Here is an 18,575-nt window from a genome sequence, read left to right on the forward strand (position 1 = left end):
TTCAGAGAAAGGTACCTCCTTCTTTGATGACCCATTCTTTCCACTGGGATCTCACTCGCAGAGATCTTTCATTTAGGTTTTTTTTTTTTTTCCCCCAGAGTGTCTTGGCTTTCCATGCCTGAAATAGTCTCATCATTCTCCCTACTTTTTTTCGTTTGTTTTTTTTTTTTTTAAGAGTTATTTATTATTTATCGGAAAGCCATAGTTACAGAGAGAGAGAGAAAGGTCTTCCATTCTCTGCTTCACTTCCAAATACCTACAATGGCTATAGCTGGGCCAGGCTGAAGCCAGGAGCCTGCAACGCCATCTAGGTTTCGCATGTGGACCATCTCCCACTGCTTCTCCAGGTGTATCAGCAGGGAGCTGGATCAGAAGTAGAGCAGCCAGTAGTCAGTAGTCAAACCAGTACTCATATGGGATGCCAGCTTCTCAGGTGATAGCAGAACCCACCCAGCCCTTGTTTTTCCTTTTGAAGCATGTATAATATGGGTGAGGATGACAGGGCTTTAACCCGCTACACCACAGTGCCAGCCCCGATCATTTTTTTTTTTTTTTTAAAGATTTATTTATTTAGAGCCGGTGCCGTGGCTCAATAGGCTAATCCTCCACCTTGCGGCGCCGGCACACCGGGTTCTAGTCCCGGTTGGGGCGCCGGATTCTGTCCCGGTTGCCCCTCTTCCAGGCCAGCTCTCTGCTATGGCCAGGGAGTGCAGTGGAGGATGGCCCAGGTGCTTGGGCCCTGCACCCCATGGGAGACCAGGAAAAGCACCTGGCTCCTGGCTCCTGCCATCGGATCAGCGCGGTGTGCCGGCTGCAGCGGCGGCCATTGGAGGGTGAACCAACGGCAAAGGAAGACCTTTCTCTCTGTCTCTCTCTCTCACTGTCCACTCTGCCTGTCAAAAATTAAAAAAATATATATATATTTATTTATTTGGAAGAGTTACAGAGAGAGACAGAGAGAGAGAGAGACAGAGATTTTCCATGTGCTGGTTTACTCCTCAGATGGCCACAATGGCCAGAGCTGGGCCAGGGCAAAGCCTAGAGCATCATCCAGGTCTCCTATGTGAGTGGCCAAGCTCATTAACAGGGAGCTGGATCAGAAGTGGAGCAGCTAGGACATGAGCTAGCAGCCTTATAGGATGCTGACTTTGCAGGCTGCAGCTTAACCCACTGCAGGAAAAAGCCAGCCCCCTCCCCATCCCCATTTTTCCTTCTGGAGCATGTGTAATATGGATGAGGATGACAAATAATTATCATCTTGTATTCTAGTCTTTTTAAAAGATTATTTATTTGAAAAGCAAAGAGTGGCAGCATGTGAAAGAGAGAAAGAACGAGACAGACACCTAAACATCCACAGGTTCGCTCCCCAAATCCACAACTGGGCCAGTCCAAAGTCAGGAGCCAGGAATTCTCCTGGTCTCCCATGTGATGGCAGGACCTCAAGTTCTTGGGCCATCTTCTGCTTTCCCAGGCACATTAGTAGGAAGCTGGATCAGAAGTGTGGAGTGGCCAGGACTTGAATCAGCAGCCTGTGATAAAATGCAGGTGTCAAGTGGCAACTGAAGCTGCCGCCCCACAACTCCCACCCCTGGAGTTATTTTTAGATCTCCTGAGCTTTGCTGTCTAATATGAGATATACTAACCATATGTGGCTATTTAAACTAAAATTAGATACAATTAAATTCAGTTTCTCAGTCATAGTAGCCACATATCATGTACTGAGGAGTCAGTGTGAGCTAGTGACTCCTGCCTTGAAGAGCGCAGATCTAGAGCGTTTCTGTCCACGCAGAGAGTTTGTTGGCTTGAGCTGCTTCAGAGCATGCTGCTCTGAGGATGCATTCTCTGTGCAGAGTGTCTGCAAAGGAGCTGTCCTCATTTTGCAGCCAAAGGAAACGGCTAAAAACAAAAGTAGTAAAGTACAAATACCAACTACAGGATAGCAAAGATCCTTAGACAAGTCTCATTTAGGCAGCTTGAACTTTACTCAATTTTGCCTCAGATTTATCTTATAATACTGTACCATAATCTTTGCTAGCATTTGATTTTTTGTTTGTATTTACTTTTGAGTTTTCATAAATATGAGTTTGAATGCCTATTGTACCTTGACTACCTGCTAGATCTACAGCTAGAAATTTCAAATGGTGTTTATTGAATTACATTGTAATTAAAACATTTATTTTGGGGGTCCAGCACTGTGTGGTAGTAGGCTAAGGCTCTGCCTGCACCGCCAGCATCCCATGTGGGCACTGGTTCCTGACCCGGCTGCACCTCTTCCAATCCAGCTCTCTGCTATGGCCTAGGAAAACAGTGGAAGATGGCCCAAATACGTGGGCCCTGCACATAAGTAGGAGAGCTAGAGGAAGCTCTTGGCTCCTGGCTTCAGATCAGCCCAGCTCTGGCCATTGTAGCCATTTGGGGAGTGAACCAGTGGATGGAAGACCTTTCTCTCCCTCTCTCTCTCTGTAACTCTGCCTCTCAAATAATTAAATAAAGCCTTACAAAAAAGAATAAAGCTTTATTCTGGTTTACTTTTAAAGTGTCAGGAGACCTCAGGCTTCAATTCTGTTCATTCTGGTATGCTAGAATATTTATAAAACTTAACTTTTCAACCTGTAAGGATGATTATCTAGAATATTTTTAAAGATAATTTTATAGTGAATCATACTGCTATAAAGTACTACTTAAATATAGACACAATCTTGTGAAATTACATAAAGAGTAGTACAGTATTTTTCCTTATGTGATGACATCATCTTTGAGTTAGCATAATTTAACCTCATTTATTTTATTACCACTCAGCTGTTTAATATATATGTGAAAGATGAGTGAGGTTTCAGAGAAGGACAAGAATTGAGCTTGTTTTTACACTGTGACTATATGTATGTAATATAGTATATATCAAAAAACCTAATGCACAGCATGTGTCAGAAATAAAGTGTTTATAAAATGTATTACCTCATAACATACGGGATTTTGTTTGTCTGAATTGAACATGAAACAATTTGGAATGTAGGAAGAACGAGCCATGATAGCAAAAGAGCTTTCTTCACTGCGGGAAGAAAGGGACCAACTAAAAGCAGAAGTGGAGAAATACAAGGAATGTGACCCACAAGTTGTGGAAGAAATACGTGAGTTATACCTCAACATGAGGGTCTTTAACTGTGTGAATGAAAGAGACTTTTTTTCTGATTGCCTGGTATCCTGGTATCCATTCTCTATGTATAGGAGAAAATAAAACCAGTTAACTTGGTGTTTTGAATGCTGTCATTTTATATGTGTAACATAATAGGAAAAGATGACCTTAATGTTTCCATTAAGGAGTCTAGTGTTAAAGCTCTAAACAGTGTCATTGTAAGCATTTCAGAAGTACAGAGGTGAATGGGGTACAAAGAAAGAGACAGGTATAACCACAAGAAACTGAGGAGCCAGTGAGAGAACTACTTTGGTCCTCAATTCTTGAAAGAATCCCACCCTTATCGCCCCAGAAAAAAGACACCATATGATGGTATTGGAGTGTGTAATTGAAGGCTTTGAAAGAAATTGAAGATATTTGCTACTTTAAAATCACCCTGAGGATAGTTTGCATTTAATGTGGCCTAGTGCTTCATGGAATTTTTTTACAATTAAAAATGGGTAAATAGTTCAGTTAGTGTACACATAAATCTGAAGTTAAACTTCATGTTAGATACCAGTCCCTGTTTAGCTCCACTGCAGGAAGCACAGTTGATACAAATGGAGTGCCCAGCCTGAATGGTCTTAGGTGGAGGCTTTGCTTTAGCAGTTGAGGTGCTATTTTTAGAGAGGTAAAGGCAGAATTCCTAAGCCAGCAAATTCTCTGTCAATCAAGTGTTTTGGGAGACATGTTAGCAGGAGAAAGCCCTACCCAAATGTGCTACCAAACTAACCCCTTTCTGTTTGAAAGTTGTAACCAACCGTCAGCTAGCCCTCGAGGAGCACGAGCACACTGCAGCAGCAGGGACGAGGTAGTAAGCCTGTGATTCTTCAAAGGAGGTGCATCAGATGTGTGTGCCTTGTCTAGGGTAGCATCTCAAGACGGAGAACCTGAGGGGCAGATTTCTTACCCAGTTTTAATGCTTTCAGGTGATTCATTTTCGTGGTCAAAATGGCTGTCCATTCTAGCAGTTCATCATAAAAAATCTGTTTTTACAGTAACCAAATCTGATGCTTGTTTCCCTTCTTCCTGATGTCAGTTTTGTGCAAATCTTATACTTCTTCCTTGGAGTTCTATCTCTTGCCTTGCCTATTTCGTTCTCTTTTGTGTCTACAGCCTACAGCTCTTGGCTACACCCAGTAACAGTTCAGCTTTTCTGCTTCGCTGTCCCCATCGGACTGCCACAGCTGTTTTCTTTGGACAGGTGACCCTGAATGACATCACGACCAGTTGTGACTTCCCATCCTCAGTCTTTTTCATGATTTTGACATCGTCTGATTAGGAAAGGCTGGAAACCCTTATTAGGCTTATTAAGCCACTCAGACCTCCACTAATGGGGATGATGAGCCAGGGGTCATTTTGAGGTCAAAGCAATCAACAGTGATAGAGAGCTATGCCCAACTGATGGATGACATGGAAAACTTTCATTTCAGGCATGTGACGTCAGATGCTGCCATTCCTTCGTATCTAAACCAGGCAGCAGTGTTAGCCAGCACCGCACCTCCTGAAAGGGTAACAAGACTTGAAGAGGGACAGTTTCAGGGCGTACGCAAGAGGGTGGGTTTCTGGAGAGTGGGATAGCACAACTGAGGAGGAACCGCAGTTGAAATTTTATACTGATTTCCTGCATTCTGCTGTCCATGTCATCTCTTGAGTTTAGAAGTTTAGAAATTTATTTTCCAACCCAAGGAAAAAATGCCATTATGAATATTATGCAGGATATGGGCCTGAGAGAAGAAAAATAAAGCTTTCTGGATTTCAGGGAATTAAGACACTTTATCATTTTTCACCATTATCAGACCTAGATTATCTCTTAATGGTTATATATTCAGCCATGTAAAGTGATCTATGTGCTTGAATTAATTTTGATAAATCTTTAGATATATATTTTTTATAAGATTCATTTATTTATTTGAAAGGCAGAGTTACAGACAGGGAGAGAGAGAGAGAGAGAGGTCTTCCATCTGCTGGTTCACTCCTCAAATGACTGCAACAGCTGTAGCTGGGCCAATCTGAAGCCAGCAGCCAGGAGCTTTCGCCAGGTCTCTCACACAGGTTCAGGAGCCCAAGCTCTTGGGCCATTTTCTACTGCTTTCCTAGGCCATTAGCAGAGCGCTGGATCAGAAGAGAAGCAGCTGGGACACGAACTGACACCCATGTGGGATGCTGGCACTGTGGGTGGAGGCTTAACATACTATGCCATAATGCCAGCCTCTTGATTTTTTATCTGAGGCTAAGAGTCCTTCCTTCTCTCTTGTGCAGATCTTTTGTTTGTTTTATAAGATTTGTTTATTTGAAAGAAAGAGGGAGAGACAGAGAAATCTTCCATCTGCCGTTTCACTCCCAAGATGGCTGCAACAGTCTGCACTAGGCCAAGCTGAAGCCAGGAGCTCATCTGGGTCTCCCACATGGGTGGCAGGGTCCCAAGCACTTGGACCCTCTTTCATTGCTTTCTCAGGGCATCAGCAAGGGAACTGGATCAGAAGTAGAGTAGCCAGAACACAAACCAGAGCCCATATGGGATGCCGGCTTAGCAGGTAGCATCTTTATCCGTTTCAACACACCACCGGCCCCATTGTGCAGTCTTTTTACTTCATTAAAAATAATCTACTTTTAGGCAGAGCTTTAATTATAGAAAACTTAAAACATTTTATAGATATGTAGAATAATTATTACATAAATATTTTAGATATGAGAGGTAGGATATCTTTTTCTAAGGAAAGCCACTAAACTACCATCCTAAGAAAAATAAACTGTCAAAATCTGTATATCTGTAAAAACATTTTTAGATCAAGTACAGTTCATACTTTATGAGAAATGTTCAGTTCCTCTGCTTTTAAAGTTCAGAATAACAAACATGAAACTGCATTCAATTGCAGCACTTCTGCTCCCAGCCAAGAGTGTAAAGGCCTCCAGATTTATCTTCCCTTCTTAAACCAACCAAAATGGATGAAATAGCGGTTTTTAATAATTGCTATCAGGCTACAGCAGGCAATGGTTCTTTGAGAGAGGAAGCAGGTAAAATGAGCCCTACACTTGGCCCAGCTTATTTTGTTGAGAGAGTTTTCCTGGCTGCAGCACATGAGGGAGAACCCAGGCAAAGCTCTGTAGTTTCCGGAGTTGAAATGGAGCAGAGATCCAGGAAGAGTAATACAGTAAGAGTTCAGAGAATAGTGTACGAGAGAGAGTTGCACAGAAAGAACTCTGGCTATATCTAGAGGGTGTCCCTCAGGTATTCAGTCCAACTGTGGAGACTATCCCCAGGCAGTAGGTAGAGTTCTCAAGGAAGCCTTGCCTCTGTAAAGGGGAGTGATTAACCCTAGACTCTGCTTTGGCTCTGCTAATAAGCCATAGACCAAGACTTGAAAGCATCACACAATTGCCAAGTAACTTAGATACAGCCCAGAACAAATCTCAAGAATATTTATAAGAATACCAAAATATTTAGCAGCCAAAACAATAAGATTTGTTATAGGTGGCAAATAAGCAAAGATCACCAGGCATACAGAGAAGTAGGAAGCATTCATAAAGAGCAGAATGATCTTATCAAAAATCATCATCATCAAAACTGACCCAGAAAGTAAAATTAGCAGACCCAAACATTTAAAAAGTTACTTTCATTGTATTCTAGCTTTTCAAAAGCAAAGTAGAAACCTGGAAGATATAAAAATATAGCTATCAGGCGCGGTGTGCCGGCCGCAGTGCGCTGGCCGCAGCGGCCATTGGAGGGTGAACCCACAGCAAAGGAAGACCTTTCTCTCTGTCTCTCTCTCTCACTGTCCACTCTGCCTGTCCAAATAAATAAATAAATAAATAATATATAGCTATCAAACTTCTGACCGTGGCAGCTACCACATCTGACAGGAAAAGTACACTGGCTTGGGTTAGATTCGACAGAAAGAAGGAGCAGTGTATTTAAAGACCTAGCAATAGAAGCTGAAGTGAAGAGGTAATTTAAAAAGCATGAAAATAGCATCCAAGATCTGTAGGACAACTGCAAGTGTCCTAATAAATGTGATTGAAATCTCAAAAGGAGTCACGGATGGGAGGTTGGTGAATCAGAAAAATATCTGAAGAAATAAGAGCTAATATTTTTCGAATTTGATGAAATATAAAAACCTACAGATCCAAGAAACCTGAATAGTTCAATAGAAGATGCCGGTGATCTTGTCACTAACTTTAGAGAACTTTTAGACTTTGACCTTTACTCAGCTCCAGATTTCCTTTCCAAGTGAAATTACTGTTTTTAAAATGTGTTTCTTGATGATGGATTTAATAGGATTTCAGCTGTCATGTTAGTGTAGAACATATTACACTGGATTAAAGGATTATGAGTTTCACAAATGGATTTTAATAGGTTTTTTGTTAAAGATTTATTTATTCGAGAGGCAAAGTTAGAGGGAGACAGAGAGAAATGTCGTCCATCCCCTGGTTCGCTCCTCAAATGGCCACAACGGCCAGAGCTGGGCCATTCTGGAGCCAGGAGCCATGTCTCCCACATGGGTACAGGGTACCAAGCACTTGGGCAGTCCTCCGCTGCTTTCCCAGACCGTTATCAGGGACCTGGATTGGAAGTGGAACAGCCAGGATTTGAACCAGTGCCCATATGGGATGCTGGCACTTCAGGCAGAGGCTTAACCTACTATACCACAGTGCCAGCCTCTAGGATATAGTTCTTAATAGCACCCATATTGTAGTGCTCAGGCTTATCTCTAAGTATATTTTGAAATATAATTTGTAATAATAGTGATAACCTTTTGTTCATATAGCCATGTGTTTGTATCATTTACATCTCTGTAATGCCTGCAAGAATTATTTACATTTTGACATTTTCTTAGAAATCAACAGCCAGGAACCAGTGTTGGGGCATAGCAAGTTAAGCTGCCACTTAGAACACTGGCATCCATATCAGAGTGCCAATTCAAATCCCAGCTGCTCCACTTGCAATCCAGCTACCTGCTGATGCGCCTGGAAAAACAGCAGATGATGGAGTACTTGAGTCCCTGTACCCATGTGGAACACCCAGATGCACTTCTGAGCTCCTGACTCTAACTTGGCCCAACCCTGACCTTGCAGCCATTTGGGGAGTTAATCAAAGGATAGAAGAGCTTTCTCTCTCTCTCTGCCTTTCAAACAAAATCAATAAATTCTCATTATAGAATTTTTAATTCTAAAAAAAAATGCCAGATGCCAGTGAAAATGGTAGACAGTATCTGAAAATTCACCTCTCTAGGAAAGCTCATAAAAATTGTCACAACTAACTTTTTAAGAACTGTGGAAATTAAACAAAAACTTTGAGAGCCTATTAGAGGACAGTGGCCAAAGCTCAGTAATAGTGAATCTTGTGGTATTTTAATTTGCCGATTCTTATTCCCCATCCTCCATCTCAGCAGTAGCCTTCCAAGATCACAAACGTCAACTGCTGTTGTCAGAGGGAACAGAATGCACGTGGAGCTCTTTGAGAGAGTCGGTCCTAAACAGTTGTCATTATTTACGTGCCTGATGGCGCCCTGAAAGATACCAATGAAAGGCTTGTCTAAGGACCTGGCATGGAGCCCAGTGCTAATAGCTTCTCCCCAGGAAGTGTTTGTCTAAAGCAATTACTGGCAAGAATTTTAACTTCACAGCTGTATTAAGTAATGTATAACAGTTAAGGCAAATAGTAGACTCATCAAAAACTTAAAAGGAGAAGCTGAAGAAGACACCTATCAGTGCCTTGAGAAATGATATATTCCTGAAAATCTAGAAGGCTACATGCATACCTAGGGCTTCTCACACTTTCAGTAAAGACAAGAGAAGGTTCAGAGTTCACGTGGAGCTGACCTTAATGCTCCAAGTAGGAAGTGAAAACGGAGGCAGAGTTGTAGATTAGCTGAGTGTTAATCTTGCCCCAACACACACACACATACACACACACAGTCTTTGAACATCTTTAAAAAAAAAAAGATTATTTATTTGAAAGTCAGAGTTACACAGAGAGAAGGAGAGGCAGAGAGAGAGAGGTCTTCCATTCCGCTGGTTCATTCCCCAGGTGGCTGCAACAGCTGGAGCTGTGCTGATCTGAAGCCAGTAGCAAGGAGTTTGTTCCAGGTCTCCCACGTGAGTGCAGAAGCCCAAGGACTTGGGCCATCTTCTGCTTTCCTAGGCCATAGCAGAGAGCTGGATCGGAAGTGGAGCAGCCGGGACTTGAACCAGTGTCTGTACGGGATGCCGGCACTGCAAGAGGCAGCTTTACCTGCTGTGCACAGCATCAGCCCCTGCAGACCTGCAGACCCTTTTTCAAAGAGCCTCTTTGCAAAGAGATTTAGTCCAGGTGTTTAAGCAAATTTCTGTTTAGTCAGTAGCTGACCACTAAGCTGAGTAAAGATTTGAGTATCCAGACTTAACAAAGAACACAGACTACAAAATTAGTTCAGAGAAGCCACTAAACAAAGAAATGTTAACAGTTAAAACACTAAAGAAGGGCAACTCTGATTTTTCCAAGTTGCCTCAATATATTATTTTAAATTATTCTTGAGGATGCTTAGATGTTAGGCTTATGAGACAGCTGCTTTGAGCCAGCTGTTTTAAATGTTTGAAGATCAAAAGGAAAGTCTAAGAATGCTATCTCACCAAAGAGACCACATCAATAAAGAGGCAGAAAATATTTAAAAGTAACCAAATAGAAAATCTGAAGTTGAGAGCTATAGTAACTGAAATGAAAAATGCACTGTAAGAATTGATAATGGGTTTGACCAAGCAGAAGAAAAATCAGTAAACTTGAAGATATTTGAAATTTTCCAAGTCTGAAGAACAGAGAGAATAAGGAAATATTAGCAGAGACTTAAAGATCCATGGGATGCGATCAAGAGTGCCAGTGCACACAATGGAAATTCCAGAAGCAAAGCGGGAAAGGAAAGGGATAAAAAGAATATTTGAAGAAATAATAGCTGAGACTTGATGAAAAACATTAATGCACACATAAGAAAAGCCCAGTGAACTCCAAATAGTTGAAGCTCCAAGAGATCCATGAATCGGGATCAGATTGTCTAAAGCAAAGATAAAGAGAGTTTTGAAACTGACAAGAAAAAAACAATGCATCACAGACAAGAGATCTTCAGTGAGATTAGCAGCTTGTTTCTTGTTAGAAATCCTAGAGGCCAAAAGCATTGGGATGGCATATTTAAAGTGCTGAAAGAAAAACCTGTCAACCAAGAATTCTGTATTCAGAAGCATTTACCTTTAAATTTAAAGGCAAAGTAGGATATTTTCAGTTGGAGCAGGTGTTTGGGGTAGCGGGTTATGCTGCCACGCCTCCACTTCTGATCCAGCTTTTTTGGGCAAGCACGTTGGTGCAGTGTGTAGGTTAAGCAGCTGCTTGGGATGCCTGCACCCCGTATTACAATACCAGTTTGAATCCTGCTTCTGATCCAGTTGCTTGCTTTTATGCCTGGGAAGAATCAGATGATGGCTCAAGTACTTGATTCCTGCCACACATGTGGAAGACTGAGATGGATTTCTTAGCTCCTGGCTTTCACCTGGCCCAGCCTTAGCTTTTGTGGATATTTGGGGAAGTGAACCAACAAATGGAAAAATCTGTCTGTCTCTGTCTCTTGCTGTCACTCTACCTTTCCAAATGAATAATAAAACTTTTTTAAAAAAATGATATTCTCTTTATAAAAAAAAGAAATAGACAAAAATGAATTTCTGCTTGGGGCATTTATGTTTGGTACAATTCTGCCTAAATAAAAAAGAATAAAGAAAAAATGCATATTCTTAGGTAAATATTAACTAAAACTTTGTCATTAGCAGACCTACCCTACAAAAAATACTAACGGGAGCCCTTCAGACTGAAGTGAAAGGACACTAGACCATTGCTTGTTCAGCATGAAGAAATACATCACAATGATAAAGATTACTACATAGGTAAATATAAAGGACAGTACAAAGAGCCTTCAGAAAGTTCATGGAAAATTATATTATGAAAATGAGTATTATGAACCAACTGTGCATGGATTTCAAAAAATTATATGCCCAAATCAACTTAAAAATGTATTTACTCGAAAAGCAGAGAGACAGAGGTCTCACATCCATTGGTTCACTTCCCAAAGGCCTACAGTGACTGGGACTAGGAAACCAGATGTGGTTCTGGGTCTCTTTGGGTTACATAGGCCCAAGTGCTTGAGCTGTCATCCTGCTTCCAAGAGTGTGCATTAGCAGTGAGCTGGAATTGAGTGAAGCGAGGACTTGAACATGGTACTGTAGTATGAGTTAGCATCTCAAGTAGTGTCTTAACTACTGCAGCAAACTCTCCTAAGTTTATCATTGAATTTCATTTTTCCACTTACATTTTGAAGTATTGCATATACATGTATTTTTGTTTCTATTTCCCTTTGTTCTATCTGATTTAAAACACAACTACATAAAGCAACAAAAATAAATCTACATGAGGAGTCTTCCAAAAATTCATGGAAGGTCAGGTGTTTGGCCTAGTTGTTAAGATGCCAGTTCAGATATTCATATTCTGTATTGTAGGACCTGGGTTAAATACTGACTAGCTACTGACTCCAGCAATGTATAAAATGAAATTTCCTACAATAACAGCATAAAGTGGGGCATGAAAGAATGGAGTTTTATAGAAGCAAAGTTTTTGTGTACTGTTTATTAATATGAACTAGATTGTCATAAATTAAGATTTTTTTTTTCTTTTTTTTTTTGACAGGCAGAGTGGACAGTGAGAGAGAGACAGAGAGAGAGAAAGGTCTTCCTTTGCCACTGGTTCACCCTCCAATGGCCACCGCTGCAGCCGGCGCACCGCGCTGATCCGATGGCAGGAGCCAGGATCCAGGTGCTTTTCCTGGTCTCCCATGGGGTGCAGGGCCCAAGCACCTGGGCCATCCTCCACTGCACTCCCTGGCCATAGCAGAGAGCTGGCCTGGAAGAGGGGCAACCGGGACAGAATCCGGCACCCCGACCGGGACTAGAACCCGGTGTGCCGGCGCCGCAAGGTAGAGGATTAGCCTATTGAGCCACGGCGCCGGCTAAATTAAGATTTTTTAAAAGATTTGTTTATTTGAAAGGCAGAGATACAAAGAGAGAAGGAGAGGAAGAGGGGGGTCTCCCATCCTCTGATTCATTCCCTAAATGGCCACATTGGCCAGTGCTGAGCCATCCACCAATGCTTTCCCAGGCACATCAGGGAACTGGATCAGAAGTGAAACCGGTGCCCATGTAGGATGCCAGCATTGTCGGTGGAGGCTTAACCTTCTATGCCACCGTACTGGCCCTGATCAATTAAGATACTAATAGCAAGGGCTGGTGCTATGGCATAGTAGGCTAAGCTGTGGCACCAGCATCCCGTATGGGTGCTGGTTTGTGTCCTGGCTGCTCTTCTTCCAATCCAGTTCTCTGTTTATGGCCTGCGAAAGCAGTGGAAGATGCCCAAGTGCTTGGGTCCCTGCACATATATGGGAGATCCCAAAGAAGCTCCTGGATCCTGACTTCAGATCCACCCAGCTTCTGCCATTGCAGCCACATGGGGAGTGAACCAGTGGATGGAAGGCCTTTCTGTCTGTCTCTCCCTCTCTGTAACTCTGCCTCTCAAATAAATAAATAAACATCTTAAAAAAAAAAAAAAACAGATCCTAGTAGCAATCTCTAGGGCAATTATTAAGAAAATAATCCAAAAATATTTAGTAAAAGTTACTGCAGGAAAATTAATGGTAGACTAAAAAACATCCATTTGGCCGGCACCACGGCTCAATAGGCTAATCCTCCGCCTGTGGCGCTGGCACCCCGGGTTCTAGTCCCAGTCAGGGCGCCGGATTCTGTCCCGGTCGCTCCTCTTCCTGTCCAGCTCCCTGCTGTGGCCCAGGAGTGCAGTGGAGGATGGCCCAAGTGCTTGGGCCCTGCACCCTCATGGGAGACCAGGAGAAGCACCTGTCTCCTGGCCTTAGATCAGCGCAATGCGCTGACCACAGCGCACCAGCCACAGCGGCCATTTGGGGGGTGAACCAATGGAAAAGGAAGACCTTTCTCTCTGTCTCTCTCTCTCTCTCTCTCTCACTGTCCACTCTGTCAAATAAAAAAAAAAAGAAAAAAAAAAGTCCATTTAACCTGAAAGAAGGCAGTTGTGAAGGAACTGAGGGTCAAAACAGACATACAGAAAACAAATAGCAAAATTACAGATGTCAGTACTACCTTATGAGTAATTACACTAAATGAGAATGGGTTAATCTCTCCAATTAAAAGGTAGGGACTAGCAGAATAGAAGAAATCTTCTAAAACTGACTGTATATAAAAGACTCACATTAGATTCAGAAACACAGATTGTTGAAAGAAGTTTGATAAAAAAGACACACTATTCAAACAATAACCACAAAAGAACTGGAGCAACTAAACTAAGCCAGGTAAAATAAACTGTAAAACAACGATTGTTACTAGAGACAAGTATAACCTGTTATCGCAGTGATATAAGGGTCAATTTTTTAAGAAGAAATTACAATTGTATATCTTGTATACACTTAACAGTAGAGCACTAAATCATGCAAAACAAAAACTGCGGATTTAAGGGGGGACAGTCCAACCAGTCAATCTCCAGTGTCCCACTTTGACTGAGAGATAGAACAATAGAACACAGCGAGAAAATAGAAGAGGTAACCAGGTGAGCCATCCAAACCTTACAGCTTTAGGATCCTCCACCCAACAACAGCAGAATACACATTGACTATATTGAAAGGAACTGAAGTATACAATATGTCTGATAACAACGAAATGATGTTACATAAGAGAAGGAAGCTTGGGAAGCATAAAAACTTAGGGGATGCAATTATAGCAATATGCAGTGAGATATCTGTTAATATGTAAGCAAGGATATTTAAAAACCAGTGAGAAAGAAAGTTCTGAAATCAGTAATCTAGCCTTCCACCTTAAGAAACTAAGGACAGGGGCCAACACTGTGGCTTGTGCTGGTTCATGTCCCTGCTACTTAAACTTCCAATCCAGCTCCCTGCTAATGGCCTGGGAAAAGCAGCAGCAGATGGCCCAAGGGTTTGGGCCCCTGCCATCTACATGGCAGAGAGAGAAAAGAAAGAGATCCCAGGTTACAAAAATCAGCATTGAAGGAGGTAACATTACTGTTGACCCTAGGGTAATGAAGGGGAAAGCTGCGAACAATTATATGTCAGTAAATTTGATGACCTACATGAGCAAATGCCTAGAAAGATGAAGACTACCAAAATTGGTTCAGGCAAAGATAGCCTGACTGTATCTACTATGTGTAGATAGACTGAATTAGTAATCAAAATTCTCACAAGAAAAATTCCAGTCTCACTGGCAAAATTCTAAAGAATTAAAGTTTTGTTTTGTTTTGTTTTGTTTTGTTTTGTTTTGTTTTATTAAGATGAAGAAATTTGATATATTTCATATATACAGATTTAGGAGCGTAGTGATACTTCCCATGCTACCTTCCGTCCCTCCCACGTTCCAACCTTCCCTCCTCCTCCCATTCTTATTTTAATTTTTACAATGACATACTTTTAGTTTATTTTATAATCATAAGCTTAACCCTCCATAAGCAATCAAATTGTAAAATGTCAATTTTGCTCACATATATTATTTTTTTTTGTACTCTGTTAGTTACCACTGATCAGGGAAAACATAAGTTTGTATTTTGGACAGGCTTATTTCACTAAGTATAATAGTATCCAGTTGCACCCATTTTATTGTGAAAGACAGAATTTCATTCTTTTTTACGGCTGAGTAGTATTCCATAGTATGTATGCACCACAGTTTCTTTATCCAGTCATCAGTTGATGGACATCTGAGCTAATTGTGAATTGAGCTGCAATAAACCTGGGGGTACAGATAGCTCTTTCATATGCTGATTTCATTTCATTTGGGTAAATTCCCAGGAATGGAATGGCTGGGTCATATGGTTGATCTGTTTTTAGGTTTCTGAGGAATCTCCATACTGTCTTCCACAATGGCTGCACTAGTTTACATTCCCACCAACAGTGTAATAGGATGCCTTTTCCTCCACATCCTCACCAGCATTTCAAATCTTTATTCATTCTTTGAGGTGATCAGTATTAACCTGATAACTGAAACTCAAAGACATCACAAGAAAACTAAAAATGAAATTACTTATGAATATTAGGTTCAAGAAGTCGCACTAGTAACAAAACAAATCCAGTAGCATATCAAAAGGAGTGAAATTTGTCCCAGGGATTCAAGGTTGATTCAACAGAAAAAAAATGAGTTAATGTAATGCAGCCTGTTTATAGAATAAAGTCGGAGGAGAGAACCACATGATTGTCCCAGGACAAGAAGAAAAAGTATTTGACAAAGTCTAAAACCCTTTCACGATTAAGACAGTCAACACACTAGGACTAGAAGTGGACTTCTTCAGCTGTTGGAAAGGCACCTACAAAAAAGCCACAGCATATATAATGAGTGTTGGGACGCTGAAAGCTTTTGAAAAAGTAGTAAAAACTGTTCTCAAATGGTATGATCTTCTGCATACATAAAAAACCCTAAACAATGTAAATAAGGTATTACTCCTAAGAAATGAGGTGAGCAAGTTTACAAAATATATAATGAATATTTTTAAAATGGGAAATAACAAGCATTGACAAGAAACTTGGACCTCTCAAATTGCTGGTAGGATTGTAAAATGGTGAAGACATTTTGGAAAACTGTGTGTCTGTTTCCCAAATGTTATACACAGCTACCATGTGAACCACCATTCCATCCCTGGATACATACCCTGGAGACCCGAAAATGCGTCCACGCAGAAATTAATAATTACTCATAATAACAGAAACAACCCAAATGTCCATTAACTGGTGAATGGATGTAAGTAAATTGTGGAATATAAATTAGCACCAAAAAACTACTGATATGTAGTACAACATGGATAAAAGTTGAAAATACTGTGCTAAGAGATAGAAGCCAAACACTAAAGACCACAAATTGTATGTTTCATATGAAATATCCACAAAAAGGAAATCCATAGAGACAAAGTAGATTAGTGGTTGCCAGGGGCTGGGAGGATGGGGAATGTTGAGTGACTGCTCATCAATGCAAGATTTCCTTTTGGGTGATGAAGTGCTGTGGAATTAGGTAGTGGTGGTGGTTTTACAATCATGCAAATATAATAAAAAGCACTGAAGTACATATACTTTGGTATGGTGAATTCTGTGGTATATAAGATGCCACTTGGAATGCCCACATCCCATATCGGAGTGCCTGGGTTTGAGTCCTGGCTCCACTTCTGATTCCAGCTTGCTGCTGAAGTAGACCCTGGAAGGCAGCAGTGATGGTTCAAGGGTTTGGTCCTGCAACCCTCATGGGAGACCTGGATTGAGTTCTCAGCTCCTGGCTTTGGCCTCGACCAGCCCCAGCTGTTGTAGGCATCTGGGGAGTACGCCAATGTGTGGAAGATCTGTCTCTGACTCTGTGTGTCTCTATATTTCAAATAAATAAGGGTTCTTAAAAAACACCGGGGCTGATGCTGTGATGAGGTGGACTAAGCCTCTGCCTTTGGTGCTGGCATCCCATCTGGGCGCCGGTTCTAATCCTAGCTGCTCCATTTCCAATCCAGCTCTCTGCTGTGGCCTAGGAAAGCAGTAGAAGATGGCCCAAGTGCTCGGGCCCCTGTACCCATGTGAGAGACCTGGAAGAAGCTCCTGACTCCTGGCTTCGGATTGGCCCAGCTCTGGCCGTTGCAGCCACCTGGGGAGTGAACCAGCAGATGGAAGACCTCTCTCTGTTTGTCCCTCTCTGTCTGTAATTACCTCTGAAGTAAATAATAAATAAATAACACCATTTTAAATCATATTTATGCCCAATTGATCATAGGCCTGTTAAGCACTGTATAGATTAACTTCAAAGACAAAATATGTACAAATTTAGTGATAGGATATCTAATTAAATATATGAAGTAAATTATAAATATTTTCTCCTAAAGGTTATTCTCATTATCAGTAACTTCAAAAAATTTTTTGTTTATTTTTTATTTAGAAGAGTGATAAAGAGAGGTCTCCTGTGTGCTGATTCACTCCTCAAATGGTCACAACAGCCAGGACTGGGCCAGCCAGGAGCTCCATCCAGATCTCCCGCATCTGGGTGGCAGGAGCAGCCCAAGTAGTTGAGCCATCTTCTGCTGCCTTCCCAGGTGCATTCATAGTAAGTTGGATCAAAAGTGGAGCAGTTGGGGGCCAGCACTGTGGCTCAGCAGGTTAAGCCGTGGCCTGCAGCACCTGCATCCAATATGGGTGCTGGTTTGAGTCCCAGCTGCTCCACTTGTGGTCCAGCTCCCTACTAATGCTCCTGGGAAAGATGTAAAAGATAGCTCGGGTCCCTAGCTCCTGGCTTTGGCTTGGCCTATGCCTGATTGTTTCCACCATTTGGGGAGTGAACCAGCAGATGAGATCTGTCTTCTCTCTCTGTAACGCTGCCTTTCAAGTAAATAATCCTTTGAGAAAAAAAAAAGTGGAGCAGTTGGAACTAACTGGCACTCTGATAGGAGATGCTGGCGTTCTAAGTGGCAACTTAACCCCCTGCACCACAGCTCCAGTCTTCACCACTAAAAAACAAAATTTGTGTTGTTTAACTTATTTGAGAGACACAGAGATAGTGTTCCCATCCCCTGGTTCACTTCCCAAATGCCAGTAACAGAAAGCGCTGAGCCAGGGCTGAAGCTAGAAGCCGGGAACTCAATCCCGGCCTCCCACATGAGGGAGGAACCTGCTTGAGCCATCACTGGTGCATCCTCAGGCCTGCATTGGCAGGAAGCTGGACTCAGGAGCCAGAGTTGGCCATCAGACACAGAGTTGGCCATCCGATACAGCTTGCAAGCATTTTAACCACACTAAATGCCCACTCCACTGCTACAATTTTTTTTAAAGATTTATTGATTTATTTGAAAGATTACAGAGAAAAGGGGGGAGGGGTCTTCCATCCACTAGTTCACTCCCCAGATGGCCACAAGGGCTGGAGCTGAGCCAGTCCGGAGCCAGGAGCCAGGAGCTTTTTCCAGGACTCCCACACGAATGCAAGGGCCAAGGACCTGGGCCATCTTCCACTGCCCTCCCAAGCCATGGCAGAGAACTGGATCAGAAGTGGAACAACTGGGACTCAAACCAGCACTGCAGGCAGCAGCTTTACCCGCTTTACCACAGTGCCAGCCCCTCTACAATTTTTTAAGGTCAGATTCATTGTGACCTAATATTTTATATATAGCAAAATTCTTACCTTTCAATTGTGTTGTATTTTGGTATGATAAGTTGTTTGAGAAACGTTTAAACTTATGTTGCCTTTAAAGGAACAAGTACAGTGATGGTGAACATTTAGTAAGGGAAATTGTTCATATTAGCTTTCTATTCGTGACTAATATAAATATAATATAATTTCCTTGGGAATT

General features: G+C 41.8%; 1 protein-coding gene across 11 annotated transcripts in view; it reads left to right on the forward strand.

Annotated features, from left to right (window-relative positions):
- MND1 (meiotic nuclear divisions 1) overlaps nt 1-18,575 on the forward strand; it is a 91,336-nt gene that overhangs the window by 65,302 nt on the left and 7,459 nt on the right. For 5 of the 11 annotated variants that reach the window (XM_008267299.5, XM_089302299.1, XM_089302296.1 and 2 more), the window contains one exon: nt 3,014-3,128. The exons of 2 other annotated variants lie outside the window; for them this stretch is intronic. In XM_008267299.5, the coding sequence (XP_008265521.3) occupies nt 3,014-3,128 (115 nt within the window). Of the gene's footprint in view, nt 1-3,013; nt 3,129-10,963; nt 11,078-15,878; nt 16,007-16,754; nt 18,360-18,575 lie in introns of all 11 variants that reach the window. 4 more of the 11 variants (XR_011378211.2, XR_016211844.1, XR_016211845.1 and 1 more) reach the window with 3 other exon arrangements.

This window comes from Oryctolagus cuniculus, chromosome 8 (genome assembly GCF_051225735.1).
Source record: "Oryctolagus cuniculus isolate XC-2025 breed Fujian yellow rabbit chromosome 8, ASM5122573v1, whole genome shotgun sequence".
NCBI lineage: Eukaryota > Metazoa > Chordata > Mammalia > Lagomorpha > Leporidae > Oryctolagus > Oryctolagus cuniculus.